The sequence below is a fragment of the Lutzomyia longipalpis genome, chromosome 3, assembly GCF_024334085.1.
Source record: "Lutzomyia longipalpis isolate SR_M1_2022 chromosome 3, ASM2433408v1".
Lineage (NCBI taxonomy): Eukaryota > Metazoa > Arthropoda > Insecta > Diptera > Psychodidae > Lutzomyia > Lutzomyia longipalpis.
The window spans coordinates 18,901,184-18,919,142 of record NC_074709.1 but is presented as its reverse complement, the minus strand read 5'-3'; the positions used below and the strand labels follow the sequence as shown (position 1 = coordinate 18,919,142).

The following is a 17,959-nucleotide window of genomic DNA, read 5'->3' as shown; positions in this document are numbered from 1 at the left end:
AAGAAAAGCTGTAAATGCAAAAATGTTCAAATTTTTATGATATTTTTCTAAATTAAGAGATAAAATCTTAATTTTTTAAGAAAGTCAATTTGGAAGAAAATTGCAGATGTAGAGACTCAATTTTTTTTCTTTGACGATGTTAATTTGATTTAAAGAATAAAGCTCATTTTTAAGCATATAGATCTTATATGTACTAACAAACATACTTACTATAAGATAAGTGATAAGTAAATTGAGCATTATGCAGGTTTACTTATTAATTTTAATTTTTTTATTGTAATTAAATCCTTTGAAAAAAACATTTGCCCTTTAACAGAGCTTTTTTTAGATCGGTTTTGTTCATATTGAACTTTTTCTCAAATCTTCTTGTCATTAAAAGGAAATAGTTATTTTTTTAATCTTAAAAATTCATTGCTTTGGATGTTTTAAAAAAAATACTTAATTCCAAAAATTATTTTAAAAAAAATATTATTTTTCATTAATTTCAATAATTCTTTGCTACAGAATAGATTCTTTAATATATTTTTTATTAAATTAATTGCAGCATAACTATAGGTACTAAAATATATATTTTTGAGCCGTATTCTGAAGTATCAATCTTGAAATTTTAATTGTTAAATAAAAAAAAAATTGTTAAATTAAAATTTCAAGATCTAGAAATCTTGACTCCAGAATACGGGCGTTTTAATAGATTTTAGTAGATCAAAAGGGTATAAGAAAGGTCTTATCTTTCCTAAGAAAAAGCTCATACCACATAGACGAAGATTTGAAAAAAATCTTCATAAAAAATGTATATTCAGTTAACCTTTTAAAGTCCATTGGGTCGTACGCTGACCTAAAAGCTCGATTTTTAAAATGTATTTTTTTGTATATTGAGTCCAAATTAGTACAAGACTATGTATTTACAATCCCTGATCATTTTATGACCACAAAAGGACATCCCCAAGGACTCACAGGATCAGGAAGGACAAAAAACCGAAAATTTTTGAGTTGGGGTTTTTTGCTAAAAATTTCTTATTTTACCTTAAAGGAACCTATAAAAATTATTTTTAGTTCAATCAGGTTGCTAGATTAGTCGCTGACCTTAAATGGTTAAAAGCTGTTAAATTTGGATAAAATAAAATTAAACTGAATGCCTTTACACAATTTTCTTGGCGTTTTTTGAACAATAAAAAGTAGGTAAATATTTTTTATGGATTTTAAAAATAAATTTGAATAAAGAAAAAAAACAAATTTCTTATTCTAATTTGTTAGTAAATTTAATAAAATTAATTTACCTAAATTATTATTAAAATATTATCCTTGAGAGACACTTAAAATGCAAAAGGATTATTTATCAATGACGGAGCATTGTAGACGTATCCTCTCTGGGTTGTAGTTGTTATCGGTCTGGGTGAAAAGGAGTAGCTCCTGGTTGGAATTGGTCGCATTGTTATTGGGACAGGGATGTACGTGATGTTCGGAAGAGGTTTCATGCTAATACTCCTTGGGGTAGTCGTAGTTGTGGTGTATGTTGGCCTCGCTGGTGGGAGGTACATTGGTCCAGGAGTTGAGGAAGCTACAGGGAGATAATTCCTTGACGGAAGGATTGCATCATATCCTGAAAACTCCTTTGGTCTTCCAGGGTATTTTCCTTCTGGGCCAGTTGTTTCAATGACAAGCGCGTGTTTGTTTAAATTATCTTTGCAGGAGAAGAGAATAAATTATATTATTTTAGGAGATAAATAAATATTTAAATTTTTCATATATAATTTACAAGTTTTAACTGGTGGGAGAACATTGTTGGCCAGAAAATTTGCCTCCCTCACGCCAGATATATCACATTGGGCTAATGCAAAAATGGCAGTGATGATTATAATAAATTTCTGCAAAAAGAATAAAATTCATCGTCAACATTACCATAATAAGGCGGAAAAGATCATCAATCTCACAATATTGTGATGCAAATTATCATATTTTTTTTTATTTTTTCCAAAGATTAACTTATCTAATTTTGACAGATTTATTGTCCTTCCCATGGAGCGTGTGGTTTCAATCAATTTTAACATTTGGCATTGTCAAACTGACGAATGTGAGATTTTTTTATTTTTAATTAGCTTCAATGCTCATTCAAAGTCTTCAAAGTTTGAAAGGACTTCACTTAAATATCGAGGACTAAAACGAATTTTAATCTTAAAATCCCATCATGATCATAATTGTTAATTTTTAATCATTTGTTTGCTTTTCAATAAAAGCTCCCTTTGGCAATTCATTAAAATTTAATAGCTTCTGAAGTGCTTCTCACCATCGTTACCTCTAATTACTTCTTTAGCGAAAGTAGGTATTCAAAAGCATTTGAGATAATGAAGGATTCTCCTTCGTGGTTGTAATTCAAACAAAAAGCTAAGCTCTTATGCAAAAAAACCATCATAAGCAACAAAGTCTTTTTTATCTTCACTTTTGCATAATTTCTCTGCACAATCATCTATTGGTCACACATTAAATAATTCAGTATGATGACATTGAGTAATTCACTGTGCAAGAACTCCACCTTCACGATAGATATTCTTCCACGTGAGGTAATTCCAAATTAATCATCCCATCGACCACGAGCCGTCGAAATTGCTTTGTGAACGTTTTTTTTTTTGCATCTTCTTCAGCAATAAATTAAATATAGTTTCATGCACAACCTCAAAATGTGAGTATCAAATTATCACAGATGATTAACACTTGAACACCTTTCATAATTCCACAGGCACATAATGCTATAATAGCGAAAATGAACTAGTCAATCGCCATTCAAGCACACACCGCCTAACGATGCAAATTTAAACTTAAATAGCCGGAAGGACTTACCATTATGCGAAGGAGCCACAGAAAAAAAATTTCTCACGAAGTGCACACAGAAAAAAAAATCCTCTCTCAATGCAACTTTTATCAGTCAATCGAGCTTTTCGCAATGTGTCTTTGATACTGGCCGATGGTCAAGTAATTTCGGCATATTTATACCGAAGAAATAGTGGGAGTGATGCTGCAGCGACACAAAACACACGTCTTAAGCAGATGAAAATTATTAGACGAATGAAACGTGTTTTCGTACAGAGTAGCAGCCTGTCTTTTTCACTAAAATATGGAATTTTCTGAAATTTAAATACTTTGGAGAGGGTGACAATGCAATAAATCAGTAGGTTGATTTGACGATGTGTCGTGTCCACCTGCGTTTGGGAGGAGCTCCTCCGTGAACACCTTGCTTATAGAAAAATAAATAAACACTTGCCATTTACGAGAACCTTCAATAAGAATATACCTACCTATCTATTTCAAATGAATAACTAAAAGATCATAACGGCATCTGTAGTTTTGCAAATTGTATATAATAAAAGCACAACTAAAAAAGGAAAGGTACATCGTGTAAATTTGAAAAATAAATAAATAAATGACCATGCTCTAAAAAAACGTATGTAAAGTGGTTCAGTGAACTTTACTTTACCTGGTTCTCTTCACTTTTTTTTTCAAGAGTGATAAATAGTTGTTTATACTGCAAATTGTGGTTGCAATTCAACTCCAACATGTGAGAGAGATGAGAAAATTCATGCAAAGACGTCATTATATGTTCTGTATTAATAAGCAATTAAATAAAAGCAATAAATATAAATTTTCCAAGAAGTTTTTGACAACCTGACTACCTTCATGCTTTTACAATATATAATAGTATCGCACATAAATCGTGGAAACATTGTATTCTTCATTTTCTTTATTCCTATGGTTTTATTAGAGATCTTACGTAGAAATTTTCTAATTAAAAAATATTACAAATGATTTTTTTAAAGAACAAGGAATTCTTCTTAAATAAGGGGGGTCTCTTGTGAGAGCTGGTGAAATTAAATTTTTTTTTCTTGGGGTTTTTCTTAAACTTGGTTTTTCAATATTGGTTACATTTGAAGCCTAATTATTGAAGAGTAAGAAAATCACTTTCCGCCATCTTAGATGCGACGCCATCTTGAGATTTTCCTCAAAACACAAAGGTAGGTTTTTCTCAGGATCTACTGGATGGATTTTGATGGGGTAAAAAGCAAATGAAAGAGGAAATACCAATGCAGATTTTGATGTAGCGGAATTTTGAATTTCCACTCTGGAGCTGAGAAAAGTGGAAAAATGTGACTTTTTTCTGATATTTTTGACGTTTTTCCACTTTTCTCAGCCCCAGAAAGGAAATTCAAAATTCCGCTACATCAAAATCTGCATTGGTATTTCCTCTTCCATTTGCTTTTTACCCCATCAAAATCCATCCAGTAGATCCTGAGAAAAACCTACCTTTGTGTTTTAGGGCAGTTCTATGGAAAAGTCGGAAAATCACAAGATGGCGTCGCATCTAAGATGGCGAAAAGTGATTTTCTTACACTTCAATAATTACGCTTAAAATGTAACCTACATCGGAAAACCATGTTTAAGAAAAACCCCCAAATTAATCATTAAATCATTAAAAATTATGTAAATTCTAACAATTTTCCCAAGAGACCCCCCTTAACGTCTAAAAAATATTTTTTTTCTCAAGTTGTATAACTAAGAAATCAGAGCATTTTAATACGTTTAAATAAATTATTTCGTAAGTTATTTTTAATAAAATAGATATATTCCCTAAAACTTTACAAATTGAATCCTTATATAATTGTCTAATAATTTAAAGACAATTACACTGAGAAAAAATTCATAAAAAAATCTCTTAAGTAAAGTTATTCATAAAATTATGTTTTATAGAGTGCGAGAATCACTTAATTAACAATAAAAATTTTAATTGCTCTTCTTCAGAGGAAAAAAAACGTAACATAAGTTTATGAAGTATGAAAATTATATGTTTTCATGTAATATTAATTTGCTTAAACAATGTTGGTAAAAAGTATGTAAATAAAATTATAAAAATATCCCGGTATGATGATTTTTATTATGATACGAGCTCTGTTAAAAATATGATTTTCATATGATTTTTTTTAACCCAGATTTTGCCCAGAATTTTTTATTTGTTTTCGCGTAGTTTGAATTTGCAATTACCTAGAAAAATCAATTATCAACCAAGAAGTTCTAAACTATCGTTCTAAAGTCATCGAATTCATTTAGCTTTTGTAAAAATTATTTTTTTATTTTTTTTGTGGTTAAATTTGAAGAAAATTTTCTAAATAAAACATTGTAAAATGGACAAATCTGGGTTAAAACTTCAATTTATAATAACTTTCTGAAATTAAAACGATTTAAACAAGGATAACTTTGTGCGCAAAATTCAGAGTTGAATGATCTCCTTCAATACCAACCATACAGACTCATTTATCATATTTTACTATGCTTTTTTTATTATCTTCTGTCCATGGATAATAACAATTTATAAAAATTAGTACCTTTTTATTGATTTTCAGAAAAACTCAACGCATCTTTTTATTGCAAAAAAAAATTCAAGAATAAGGTTAAATAAAAAGCAAATGAGATAATTTGCGTTAAATTAGAAAATAATAATAATTTGCATTGAAATGGCAGGTTTATCGCTTCAATTTAGCACATTTTATAGACATTAAATAATTTCCATGATGCAACGTCGACACACCCGCGATTTTTCCCATATGAAGGCTATTAAAATGAATTTAATGAGATAAGAAAAAAAATCAGCTTTTTTGGTGTATTAATAAACCATTTGTAAGCTGATTTTTTTCACGCGGAAAGAGAGATTTATTGATTGCGGTGACGAAGGTTAATTCAAAAACCCATAGAGATGCTCCCATATTAGCACGTTAAATAATCTCACGCGGGGAGATGAAGTACAAACGCCCCAGACGCGTCTCTGTTGCGGTCAAACTGCTGCTGGTGTGCGGTTTAGTGGGTCATTGGGTGGAGCGATCTGCCAGAAAGTGAAATAACAAAATGATTCACAAGATTTATACTTTATTATTAAATTATAATCTTCACAAAAAGAATGAGTATTTAGAAATCTTTTTTTTTCCTTTCATTCATTCAACCACATTTTGATTTTGGGGGTAACCACTTTTACATTTTTTTTTAATTTCTAATTTCCAATCAACTCCTCAAGATTTTGATGTGATCTTCACCTGCATTTCGCATGATGAAATGGTAGTATTGCAACATGCGGTCTATTTTAAACATAAATTGGCAGTGCTGCAGAAGCATAATTTTACTGGATTTCTTTCTTTATTCAATTTTTTTTTAATCTGACTATACGCAGTATAAACATTATCCTTTCGTTATAAGTTAAAGCAACACAGTCACTCACAGAGTGGCAATGACTTTTATATGATAAAAGACTGGGACTTTATGCTTTGCGCTGGGGATGACCTCTAAAAGTCAAATGGGATTGCGGGTTTGGGATAAAAGTACCCACTTGGCTGTGGGGGAAGGTATTCAGGAGCAGGTGTGGTACGTGGCCGTGCCGTCGTAACTGGAGGGATGTAAATGAGCTTTTCCGTTTGGAAAACTTCTCTTGTCGTTGGGGGAAGATAGCTTGGGGTAGGCCTAGGTGGTAGTTGAGTTGTCCTTGGCCTTGTTACTGGAGGAAGATAGGTTGGGGTTGGTGGTGGAGGCCTAGGGGTTGTTGTTCTTGGAGGAAGGTACGCTGGAACTGGCGTTCGTGCAACAGTAACAATCGGCAATGGTTTCTGTGTTGTGTAAACTGGTGGTGGTGCTCTTGTCGTTGGAGGAAGGTACGTGGGCGTAGGTGGCGGCGGACGCCGTGTTGTCGTTGGAGGAAGATAGGTAGGAGTAGGTGGAGGAGGTCTAGGTGTGGTTACAGGGGGGAGATAGATTGGTTTTTCCGTTGTGAAAATTTTCCTAGTCGTCGGAGGAGGTAGATAAGTTGGTGTAGGCCTAGGGGGTGGTGGAGTCGTTCGAGGTCGTGGTGGCAGGTATGTAGGCGTTGGTGGTGGTGGTGGAGGTCTTGGAGTTGTGGTTCTAGGTGGCAAATATACGGGTTTCTCCGTTGTATAAACCCTCCTTGTTGTTGGGGGAAGATACGTTACTGGCGGAAGATACGTTGCCGGAGGCTGGGTCCTAGCTACAGTTACAATGGGTAAAGGTTTCTGCGTTGTGTAAGTTGGCGGAGGTAGAGGACGTCGTGTTGTAGATGGAGGCGGCAAGTACGTTGGCGTTGGCTTTGGTGGCAAATACGTTGGAACTGGCGTTGTGCGCGTTACAGGCTTCTCAGTAGTATACACTCTGGGCGTAGGTGGTGGTAGGGTAAATGACACTCGAGGACGTGGGTAACTGTAACCTAATATTATTAACATGTCCATTACAACGTTTCCCGTTTTCTAGCATACTGCTTAACTTTACCTTCAATTACTGGAGATTTTTGGATTGTAACAACAGGTGGAGGAGGTGGACGAGGAGTTGTGGGAGGTGGTAAGTAGGAAATTGTAACGGGCTTAGGTGTGACAGGAAGAGGAGGTAGGTAGAGGGGTTTTTCAGTTGTATAGATCCTTGGGGGAAGGCTGAAAGGAACTGGTGGTTTGGGGTAGACATATCCTTGTGGAGAAGAAAATAAAAATAAAGGTTTAAGCAGTCAGATAGAGGTAGCAAATTGTAGAGAAAAATAAGTAAAAATAGAATTAAATTTGGATGTGCAAACCTTGCTTGACAATAGGTAGGGGTTTGATAGCTGTATAGGTTGGTGGAGGAGGTGGAGGTCTCGTTGGCAGTGGGAGACGTACTTCGGGTTTGGGGTAGAAGTACCCTTGCTTTACTGGTGGTGGTGGAGGTGGAGGAGGTCTAGGAGTCGTTGGAGCTGGTAAATCGAAACGGATGACAGGCTTTGGATACGAATAGCCCTGAACAACGGGTGGAGGAGGTGCTCGTGTGGTGGATGGGAGAGCTTTCTGTGTTGTATAAATTGGTCTGGGTGTTGTTGGTGCTGGACGAGGTGGTAGAGTCAGAGGAACCTTAGGGACTGGATAAACGTAGCCTAAAAAAAATATCAAGACGTTTTTTTTATTAATTTGTCTTACAAAATCTTGAATTTTTTTAAAACTAAATGCGTGACTTAGCTTTTACCTCTGGTTGGAGGGATTGTGACTGGTTTCTCTGTTGTGTAAATTCTCTGTGTTGTTGGCGGTGGAAGGGTGAAGGGTACTGGAGGTTTAGGATACTCATACCCTCGTACAACTGGCTTAGGTGCAGTCGGTTGAGGGAAAGGTACTTTTGGTTTAGGGTAGTAGTATCCCTGTGGCTCAACTTGGGCTTTTTGCTCAATGAACACCTGTCTTGGTGGTGGCCTAGGAGTTGTTGGGGGTGGCAAGGTGAATGGCACCACTGGTTTAGGGTATACATAGCCACTTGGTTTAGGGGGTGGTGGCAAGTACTCCGGAATAATTCGAACTGGTTTTATTTCCTCAAATGGAATCTTAGGTTTTGGGTAGTCATATCCTAAAGTTAAGAATAAATTTTTAAAATTATTTATCTTTGGATATTTAGCGGTCTTAGCGGTATTTCTGCGGTACCTTTATGTATGACTGGTTCAATCCTTGTTGGAAGTTCAAATGAAACCACTGGTTTTGGGTAGAAGTATCCATCATCAGCAGAATTGAGTGATCCAGCCGATATCAGGGAGATATCTGCTCGAGCCAAGGCACACAGTGCCAACAGAGCCACGAAGACTCTCTACAAAGAAAAAGAAACTTATTAGACTGTTATGCATTTACATATAATTTTTAACGACAGTGGTACCTATATATTAAAAGACAATCAATTTCTTAGGTCATAAAACTTTTATAATATAAAAGAAGTTTAATAGACTTTTCGCAAAGCTTCAAATGTCTTTTGTACATAGAAGATGAAAGGAAACTCATCCGTCTGTAGATCAACTCAATATACTTAATTCCGTGTAGGATGGGCGTAATTGCTCGATGAGTTAGCTCTCAATAGAATTATTGTGTTGTTTGATACCCACACATTCACCCAATTTACACATCGCGAGTCTAACAATAAATTTACGAGTTAATTGATGCAAAATTTCATTGAGAGAGCTTTAAGTTTGAATTTTTGCATATTATGGACGAATCATCTCTTCTTGCAAAAGACGCGCGCGCCATTGAGGACCTTGAAATATTCCGTGTGGCATTCCGGAATAAATGTGCAATAATGAAGGTGATTTTCTTCTGCGGGGGATTTTAAAAAGCGTCAATTCACGAAAAATGCCATCTTGAGAAATCTCCATTGAGTTGAAGAAAATGTCTTACAAAATATTCAATTTTTTTTAGGTGAAGAGACATCACGATGGTATTGTGCTGTTGGTTCTCAAGTGCATAAGAAATGCATCACTTGCAAAAGAAATTTCCTCTCAGCATGACGGCGCGGTAGTTTACGTTTATGTTTCAATTACGTAAAGCTCGATCATCTCAATGAGATAAACCGCAAAGTGTTGTGGATACAAAATTATTAAGACTTGTGTATGCAAAATGTTTGCTTCTGCTTGATGTGTTTTGCTAACATGAAAGACAATGGACAATAAGAGCGTGCGATTTTCGCATATTTAAGGCCATAATGGTCACTTTTGGGCAATCGCACGTTTAAGCTTCCGTTCAGACGGGGGCACAAAGTACATATTCGGAAGCTTCACAAAAGCTCAGTGTGAGGCGTATAATTTTAGGCGCTTTCATACTGACCGATGATCTTCCTCTCAATGGTATTTTATCACGCCTTTCGATTTCATCTTCGGCAGTTAACATTTGCATGTGACCTCCGAATCCACACAGCAAAATAAACTTAATCTCAAATACACAATTCATTGTCATTTAGGAAACTCATAAAAATTTTTTTTTAGCCACCATCGTGTACGAAACATCTGTGGTGATCCATATCCAACAATTCCCAGCAGATGTATTTCTGACTACCAAGTCCAAATTGTTTAGATCCTATCACGCGTACCGCAAGAAGATTTGTTGAGACAAAGATTCATCGCAATTCCCTCTATTAACATAAGATGTTTCTTTTTTTTCAAACACGATTCCGTCTCTTTTCTATAATTTTCATATATTGATGTCTTCTGTGTACAAAAAAATGAGATTGATATGGCGCTATACATCCTTGCTGATTACATCTCTTCATACTCATCAACACTTGGATGTCATTGCCGAAGTTATTTCAGAAAAAAAAACATTTTATATACATCAAGAATGTTGCCTAATTTGCTAAAAAAAAATCCACCAAGAGATGGGTTTTTGAAGAAAGAATTTATGAGTAGCTCATTTAAATAGTTAATAATCAATTTGTCACACACGCGCACAAATGCACAACGCCCATGGAAGCTTAAAACCTTGATAAATGTCATCTTTTAGTCCAAGGTTAGATTGGTGATTTTACAACTAAATTTCCCAACATAGGTAGTGATTGTAAAATCTTTGAAGTAATACATGAATTATTCGCAATAAAACTCCCAGAAATAATCTTAGGGTGATTTTGCAAAAAAATTACATGAAAATGAAAGAATTTTTAGAGCCAATTTTTTTTAAACAAATTTTAAGTCAGAAATGGGTTTAATGAGATTTTAAAGATTAAGACTAATTCTGAGATACTTTTAATTTATTTTTTAGGCATTGAATAATTTTCATTTCCCTGAAAGTTGAGGTCAAAAATCATTAAAATTTTATTTCATTTTAAACGGGAATATATTAATATCGTCATCGGGAGCTAATTTAGGTTTCTTATAGGATAAAGTACGTATCTTGAGGTATTGGACTGGATTATTATCCTTTCACGTCCACTTGAAATATAGAAACATGCGCATTTATATTTCTAAGGATGTTCTCAGAAAACATTTCTTAAGTCAGAACGCCTTCTTTAAGCTAATTTACGTAAATAATTAACGCATTTCTAAGTCGAAAAACAATTAATTAAATAAAATTTGGGAAAATAGAACGTTTCACGTTTGGGACTACGTATGACCTAATAGACGCAAAAGGGTTAAATAGATCAAATTTATAAGATTTTTTTCCTCGCAAATTTTTATCCTTTAAGTTTTTTCCTGTACGTTTTATTCTTTGGAAAATATTTTTTGCATAAAGATCAATCTAAGAATCATGGAAATTAATTATTAAAACAAAATTTTTGTTTCAAATTGAGCCGAAAATCTTTTAAATAGACACACAATTAGATAGATAAGAAAAATCTTGTCCTCAAGTTTCCATAATTACTAATTTCGGATGAAAATTGGCGTATTTTTGTATCAGGAAGAAAATTCAGTGGTGGCCATAGTGAAGGAAAATTCATTCTTGATTAGAAATTTAGAAAAATTCTTTACCAATAAAATGAAAATCAGCCCTATTAAATAATTAGAACATCTAATTCTTAAACGGAAAACTCCTGTCTTAACGACCTCCACCAAGCTTCTTGCTTTTTGTGACTTTTCTTAGATCTTGATCTTTTCATTCGCACATCCTATGAATGTTATCAATGCTCTTTTGGCTAAAGCTACCTAAGTTCTATAAGTAACCAGCATAAAATCAATCAAAAATTAATATTGAAAGTCATACACATTTTTTTCAGTGTGAATGTGCCAAAACTTATAACGGAAGGACGTCTTCAAATTAGACTTTTTTCTTAAATAAATTTTTCAATGGTTGATTAAAAAAAATAACAAGATACATCATTTATTTTAATGATGTCTGGCATCGATACGTCCCAGTTTATTTTATTTTCAAATTAATCTCTCAATATACAAGTATGATTCTAAAAAAAAACGTGCAAAATGCATAAAATTAACTTCATAATAAAAAATATTCCATTCCGAAGATGTTTCTTGAGGATAAGTTGAGTGAATGTAGCTCAATTAAGTCTAATTAATGGCACATGGCAATTACGTGTGTCTTCTAATTATAATTATAAAGCCTAGTGTATAAGCCTAGTGCGGTGAGACTGATTAAGATGGCAAGAGTGAGTGACTGTTGGTGCAATTCGTGTGTGTATAAATTGCAGCAAAGAGACGGGCTCTGGGAAACTCAGCGACATTGGACTCTATTTATTACAATTTATTTTTGGAATTGCTCTAAAAATTACCCATCTTATACACCTGCGAGACAAAACTACAGTGTGTCTTGCACATTTCATAATTGGCTCTCACACACTGACCAACGCTAAGACGGAAAATATTTGGAGATGTCTCTCATGGACATTGGTCGGAAAGTAATTTATGGTTTAGCAAAAAATAAAAGTTAAATTCAGGTGACCTTTACGGGGAGCTTTGATATGATTTCTTCGTGTTACTCCGTCATCTATTGTTAAACATGCAGGTATTTCAAAATTATACATTATAATACAAATATTCCGCGAACAGCATGTCAGGTGGATATGAAAATAAAGCTATTAACACATTTTTCTTCTTCTCTCTCTCTTTCTAAAAATCACGTCCAAATCCGCCTACAATTTTTCCACTCTGGATATGTCTCGCGGTGACGTCACGTTCTTGTAAACCATCGCATTGACATCTCTTTTGGCTTTTAAGGTGTTCTTCGGTGGTATTTCAGAGCATCGCAAAATAATGTCTTGAAAGATTCATTGGAATTTCAATTAATTCAGTGAAATATTTCACAAAATGTTTATTAATGAAACTAAATGAGAGAGAGAAAAAAAAACAAGATTTTCTGCCAATTTGCATTTTTAAATTGTTTAGCGCACGTTCTTCTAGCTTTATCGCTATTTTGACTTTGTTATCGATTTTCTGAAAAAAAAAATGTTTGAATTGAGAGACATAAATTAGAATAAATTTTTCAATCGATGACTTTTCATTTTGATTTTATTTTTTCTCAGGTTTTTTTCGCAGATAAACCTTCTCAAAATATTTTTATTGCTTTATTTATTGAAAATTTTCAAAAAAAAAATAATTTGTTTATTTTGAATCTGTGCTGTTTATGTTATTCATCAGCTGTCTAATGATTTTGAAATTTGACAAAAAAATGTCTTGAATTTTTTTATGGCATCCTAGACACAACATGATATTTGACATAATTTTCTCTCTTTTAAATTTTTATATGTGAGTTGATTGAAATATTGCTTCCAAATGCTTATCTAGTTAATGAAAAGTTGCTTCAAGTTTTATAATAAAAGTAATTGAAAGAATATGAAAAGGTGCTTTATAGCACAAAAAGTGTCTTGGCTATATGATAATAATAATTAATAATTTGTTAAATATTTAAAATCATACACAATCTTCTTTCTTGTAAATTTAACGAAAAAATACTTTACCAACTTGGTTATTGTGAAAAAAATAAATAAATTGAAGATTTGACAGAGAAGTAAAGGTCAGCCTCATGTCCTATAAAATTGATAAACAGCGCCCTCTTTACTCTTGAACGTGTGAAAGATTATTTCTTAGCTAGTACAGATTAATCTTTTTAGAGCATAAAATGTATCTCGGCTAAAGTTATTTTTTTTTTAATTTTTAAAATCTTACGCAGTTCTCTTTTCTAAATTTTCGATTTATAATTAAGGATTTTTTAATAGAATTTAGGCATTGAAATAAAGATTAATTCTTTTTTTTTTTTAATTTTTCCAAGTTCTTATCTCCAAAGTTTATTTTTAAAATATTTTAAAATAGAAACAGAAAACAAATCATGAGCATTAATTGAGTTCTCTTCAGCATGAATGAAAAGCCAAAATTGCGTACATGAGCACTACAGAGACCATGAAATTTTCAATACATCGTGTAACTTCTAAGAGTATAATATTTACCGCAAAAGAAGAGTGAGAAAAGTACACGAAACTCTGTGCTCATAGCAAATGCATTTGCAATGACTCGTGCTGAAATCAAAACACTGCTCATTCATGAATTATTTATGAGAAGACTGAGCACTAAAATGTTGTCAAATGCTTTTGAGAGAGCGACTAAATGCTTAGCTAAGAAAAAAAAGCGAAAAAGAACTTTATCCACAATGCTGATCTTCGTGTGAGCAATTTGTTCGTCTGCAGACCTCGCTTCCCATGGTATTTGCTAATTGAATCCCACGTGCGATGTGGATCACAGCATCAACCTGTTTTTAGCGTCACCAAAAATATATATTCTTGGATAATCTTCTTTAGTTCCGTCTCGCGGACTCTCACTGATTTCGAAAATTAATTTTTATTAGCAAACGATCACCCATTAAAAAAACGTGTCCGCATTTTTCGATTTCAGTCGTCGTGGTTTCTCATATAACCTTCTTGGGGTAAAAGAATCCTCAATTGAGAGTGTGGCTAATGTGATGATTGAGAACGAAATGCTAAATTGAATGACAAAGATTGAAGGAAAAAAAACGAAACAATGGCAAGAGAATGATGAATGCTGCAAAAATCTGACTAATTTGCAAATCTTCTGCATCTGGTGTGCAATTGAATGGTGAAAAAAAAAGGCTGTAATTCTTTTTCATTAGCTCATTCAGCAGTTGGACAAATAGCAATCAAATGGCGCATTTAGATAGTAATATGATTGACATTGAAAGATTTATGATGTTTTTTTTTGTCTTCGTCTCTCCCTGGAAGAGCAACATCTTTCTCAATAATAATGTAGAGGGAATCTCCGCTTTATTGCAGATTTTATTCCTCCATTGTAATAGTGTTTTGTTAGTTAATTATGTTGATTAATAAAAATTAAATGGTTTATGCAAACAGAGTCTCTCTTCTCTTTGCCACGGGCAATGCGTGAGATTTGAATTTTTATGTAATCTTCCCAATTGGAATTTCTTCATCGATGCCGGTGGCGGAGGAAATTGACGAGATGGGTACGGAAAATTAGAGAATCTAATGAAGATAAGTGCATGTTTTGTGCTATAGAACACACCACGCGATAGATTCTTTGTGCCACACAATGATGGTGCTTCATTCACTAAATCGTCTTCTAGCACCACCTCCGCGCGCAACGAATTTTGTATTTGAAGAATGTCGCCTCTTTTGGCGGAGCAGAAAAAAACCGTGGGATGACACAATATTTTGCAATACTTGACACCTCATTCAATCAATGTCTCATGGTGTTGATCTACTACACTGGTGCTAAGAAGGTTTTGCCAAAGATAAAAATGATAACAAAAACTTCGTTTGTTCGGTGCGCTCTTGAAACTTGGAACCAATACTCCAAATAAAAGGCTAACAAGTTCCAATATAAATTACCATTGCGGCTTTTAATTATCAGAGAATTGCTTATTGGTGGCTTCTAAAACCTCAGAATTTTATAGGTATCGAGAATAGCTGCTCCTTTAAAGGTCGCCCGTAATTGTCATAAAATATTAAGCTTTCAGAATAGGGCACAATCTGTTTATGAAAAGCGTGAGCGCTGTTTTTCAATTTTATAGCAATTTTTGGTAGACTTTTAATCTTTGATCTTTGTTGGTAGAATAAATTCCATAGAATTCTTTTTTTCTTATTATTTTTGCTCTACAAAAACATTTATAAAATTTTACCATAAAATTTTTTTATAGCACCCCAAACACATTTGTCTCACAAAAGAAAATTTGGAGAAAATAAAACAGAATGAACTGAATCTTAAATCTTATTAAAGGTTGAAAAATGCATACTTTTCTAAGTAATTTAAGTCGTAAGAAGTTAAAAGATTTGGTTTAAAAAAATATTACCGGAAAATTGATTTATTTTCCTTTCTTTTATAGCATAACATGTGTCTTGGCTATTATGTCTAGAATATTAATTTCTTCAGACATGCCAAATGCGTCAAATTTTTCAAATATATTTGTTTCTTTTTTAAAAAATAACATTTAAAATCTGTTCAATTTTTCTTAATTATATTTTTGTGAAGATTAATTTGCAATTAATATAATATTTTATATCAGAAATTCTGGCATGGGTATGTAATAACCAAACCATTTTTGGCATGGAAATAAAATCTTTGGAAAAACGTCTAAGAAATTGTTCTCTTTCGTTCTTCCTCCACAAACATATTGATGCTGTTCTAATGATCAGAAAATCATGCAAAATTCAGTTTCCCGATTTTTTATTGATCTGCAAGCATTTGATTTTATTGAAGTATTTGTCAACCCCTTGGAAAGTGTCTCATGAAGATTTTCTCACTGGGTAGAGGTCGAAATCGAAAGCATCACATAAATAATTTATAAATTTTTTCCATATGAGTTTCAGAGGACAAAATTCAGGAGATATTGCATCATTTGTAAACAGAGCTATTGATCAGCGTCAAATGGAACTATGTTAATCACTAATGGTGTTGAATTTTCTGCGTTTAGCACGCATTATACAATTTAATGTCGCATCATTAAACCCATCGATAACTTTGCATAAGTGGACATAATGTTATTTTCACTTTGTGACCCATCGATGTTGTTTTCATTTTTTTGGAGGAATTTCTTTAATCGCCATAAAATTCCATCGGATGCATTCCAGTCAAGGTGGATCGTGGATAGTGTCATGAAATTAAGGACATCCACTTACACGGCGCACTGTAGGTACTCTTCCCAAAAAAAACAACAACAACCTTCTGATGTCGGCGGGTGGACGACGCCAAAAAAAAAATATTACATGAGACACTGGCGAGAGAGTTCATGAGATGATTCTTCGAAAGCAATAAATTTCAAGTGTATGGAAAAGTCTTTGTGCTGTTCATGAAATATTTTACTAAGAGGAGCCACTTATGGACCCAAAGCAACAATACCCTATTCCCACAAGTAAATTTTAATCTATTTTGCCGACTTGGATAGGGTATTTCATCAACGCAGATGTTTTTACGTTGGATCTCTTGAAATTTGATGCCATTTTTCAAGAAAAGACTTGAAGCAAAAAAATTATATACATAGTAGTGAGAGTTTAGTGTGGAAATCTTAATGAGATCTTGAGATATTCAAAGAGACACACATAAGAGAATAAGTTGTATTCTCAAAGGGAACTACACAAAAATTGAATTAATAATCCATTTCGTCACCAAGATGGATGTCTCACTTGATAGTACTCACAATTGAGCGTGTAATTTTGTCATATGGAGCATTTTTTTAAAGAAAAAACAAAAGATTTCAACGCAATAGACAACGAACCCGCAGGAACACTTTCAATTGTTAAGAAAAAAATCTTTAAGGATGCACTTTTATTTTAAAATGAATCTTTAAACTTATCTAGATTTTTTTTAAATATTTCATTTCAAAAAAAATTTAAATAATTAAAAAAAGCTCACCATTTTAAGCACTTAAAAAGTCCTTTTTGTTGAAGAAAATTTAAATCCTTAATTTGCGTCACCACACAGAACACCACGATCCTCCACCGTCCTGTGATGAGGATCGTTAGAACACAAAAAAATAGATCAAGAGGCACAGTTAAAAGTTTTTGTGGCAAAATTGTAATGCCAACTGAAGTATTCATATCAAGATTTGCCATATTTATACCGTGCGATGGTTCACAGATGGTGCGAAAGAGATCACCAACTCTTGAGGGGATCAATGCCTATAGAGTGATCTGGATGTGAGGTTGTATTTGTTTGGTTTTATGCTCACCTCTTTTCCCGCTCAATAGCCAAAGCGATCCATATGGATTGTGTTGGCGGACAGTAGTTCACTTCTTTTTCTTCTTATTTCGAGCGGAGATGACATGTAAAACACATATTGATCATTAAGTGATCTCCAAGCATAACACACACACGTACGATTGCAATCTTCGTCGTGGAAAATCAGCGTGAGTTTTCCATTGTATATCATCGGATCGTGAGCTGAAAGGAGGTAGATTGATGATGATCTTGATGCGATCGGCAAATCCAAAACACACATTGACAAATGGAATTAGTTTGCAAGTGATTTTTTGAGTGACATTGTCTCTCATAACTTATGTAAGAGCTCCACATCCGCCAGCGTGTTTGGCTTTTTTTTTCTTTTCAACACAAAATACACCCAAATAGATCAGAGCCGATCGCATGATTTGCAAGTAATTTGGAGAAGAGCATCAAGATCAAAATGTTTATGGCTCCTAAATAAAAGTGATTGATAGGTGATCGTGAAATTTTTATTATAGTCACATT

The 17,959-nt window shown here is 33.6% G+C and overlaps 3 protein-coding genes across 3 annotated transcripts in view; 1 reads left to right on the top strand and 2 right to left on the bottom strand.

Moving 5' to 3' along the window:
- The window catches only part of LOC129792365 (transient receptor potential cation channel subfamily A member 1), a 1,125,827-nt gene that overhangs the window by 68,104 nt on the left and 1,039,764 nt on the right, over positions 1 to 17,959 (top strand). The window lies entirely within an intron of this gene.
- Positions 1,303 to 6,077, bottom strand: LOC129792286 (uncharacterized). The gene is made up of 3 exons (XM_055831195.1): positions 6,072 to 6,077; positions 1,757 to 1,865; positions 1,303 to 1,681 (listed from the first exon to the last, which is right to left on the bottom strand). The coding sequence occupies exons 1-3, from the start codon at positions 6,075 to 6,077 to the stop codon at positions 1,314 to 1,316; spliced, it is 483 nt and encodes a 160-aa protein (XP_055687170.1). The 3' UTR covers positions 1,303 to 1,313.
- On the bottom strand, positions 5,888 to 17,300 carry LOC129792386 (uncharacterized). Its single transcript, XM_055831389.1, has 6 exons — positions 17,126 to 17,300; positions 8,472 to 8,631; positions 8,026 to 8,397; positions 7,604 to 7,936; positions 7,309 to 7,500; positions 5,888 to 7,246 (listed from the first exon to the last, which is right to left on the bottom strand). Exons 1-6 carry the CDS (start codon positions 17,126 to 17,128, stop codon positions 6,318 to 6,320), a joined length of 1,989 nt encoding a protein of 662 aa, XP_055687364.1. The 5' UTR covers positions 17,129 to 17,300; the 3' UTR covers positions 5,888 to 6,317.

Bases quoted from the DNA above. Each gene is read 5' to 3' on its own strand.
- LOC129792286 (XM_055831195.1), bottom strand. The intron at 1,682-1,756 runs GTAAATTATATA...TCTCCTGCAAAG, and splicing joins TCTCCCACCAGTTAAAACTT to ATAATTTAAACAAACACGCG.
- LOC129792386 (XM_055831389.1), bottom strand. The intron at 7,937-8,025 runs GTAAAAGCTAAG...TATTTTTTTTAG, and splicing joins CACAATCCCTCCAACCAGAG to GCTACGTTTATCCAGTCCCT. The intron at 7,247-7,308 runs GTAAAGTTAAGC...TAATAATATTAG, and splicing joins AAAATCTCCAGTAATTGAAG to GTTACAGTTACCCACGTCCT.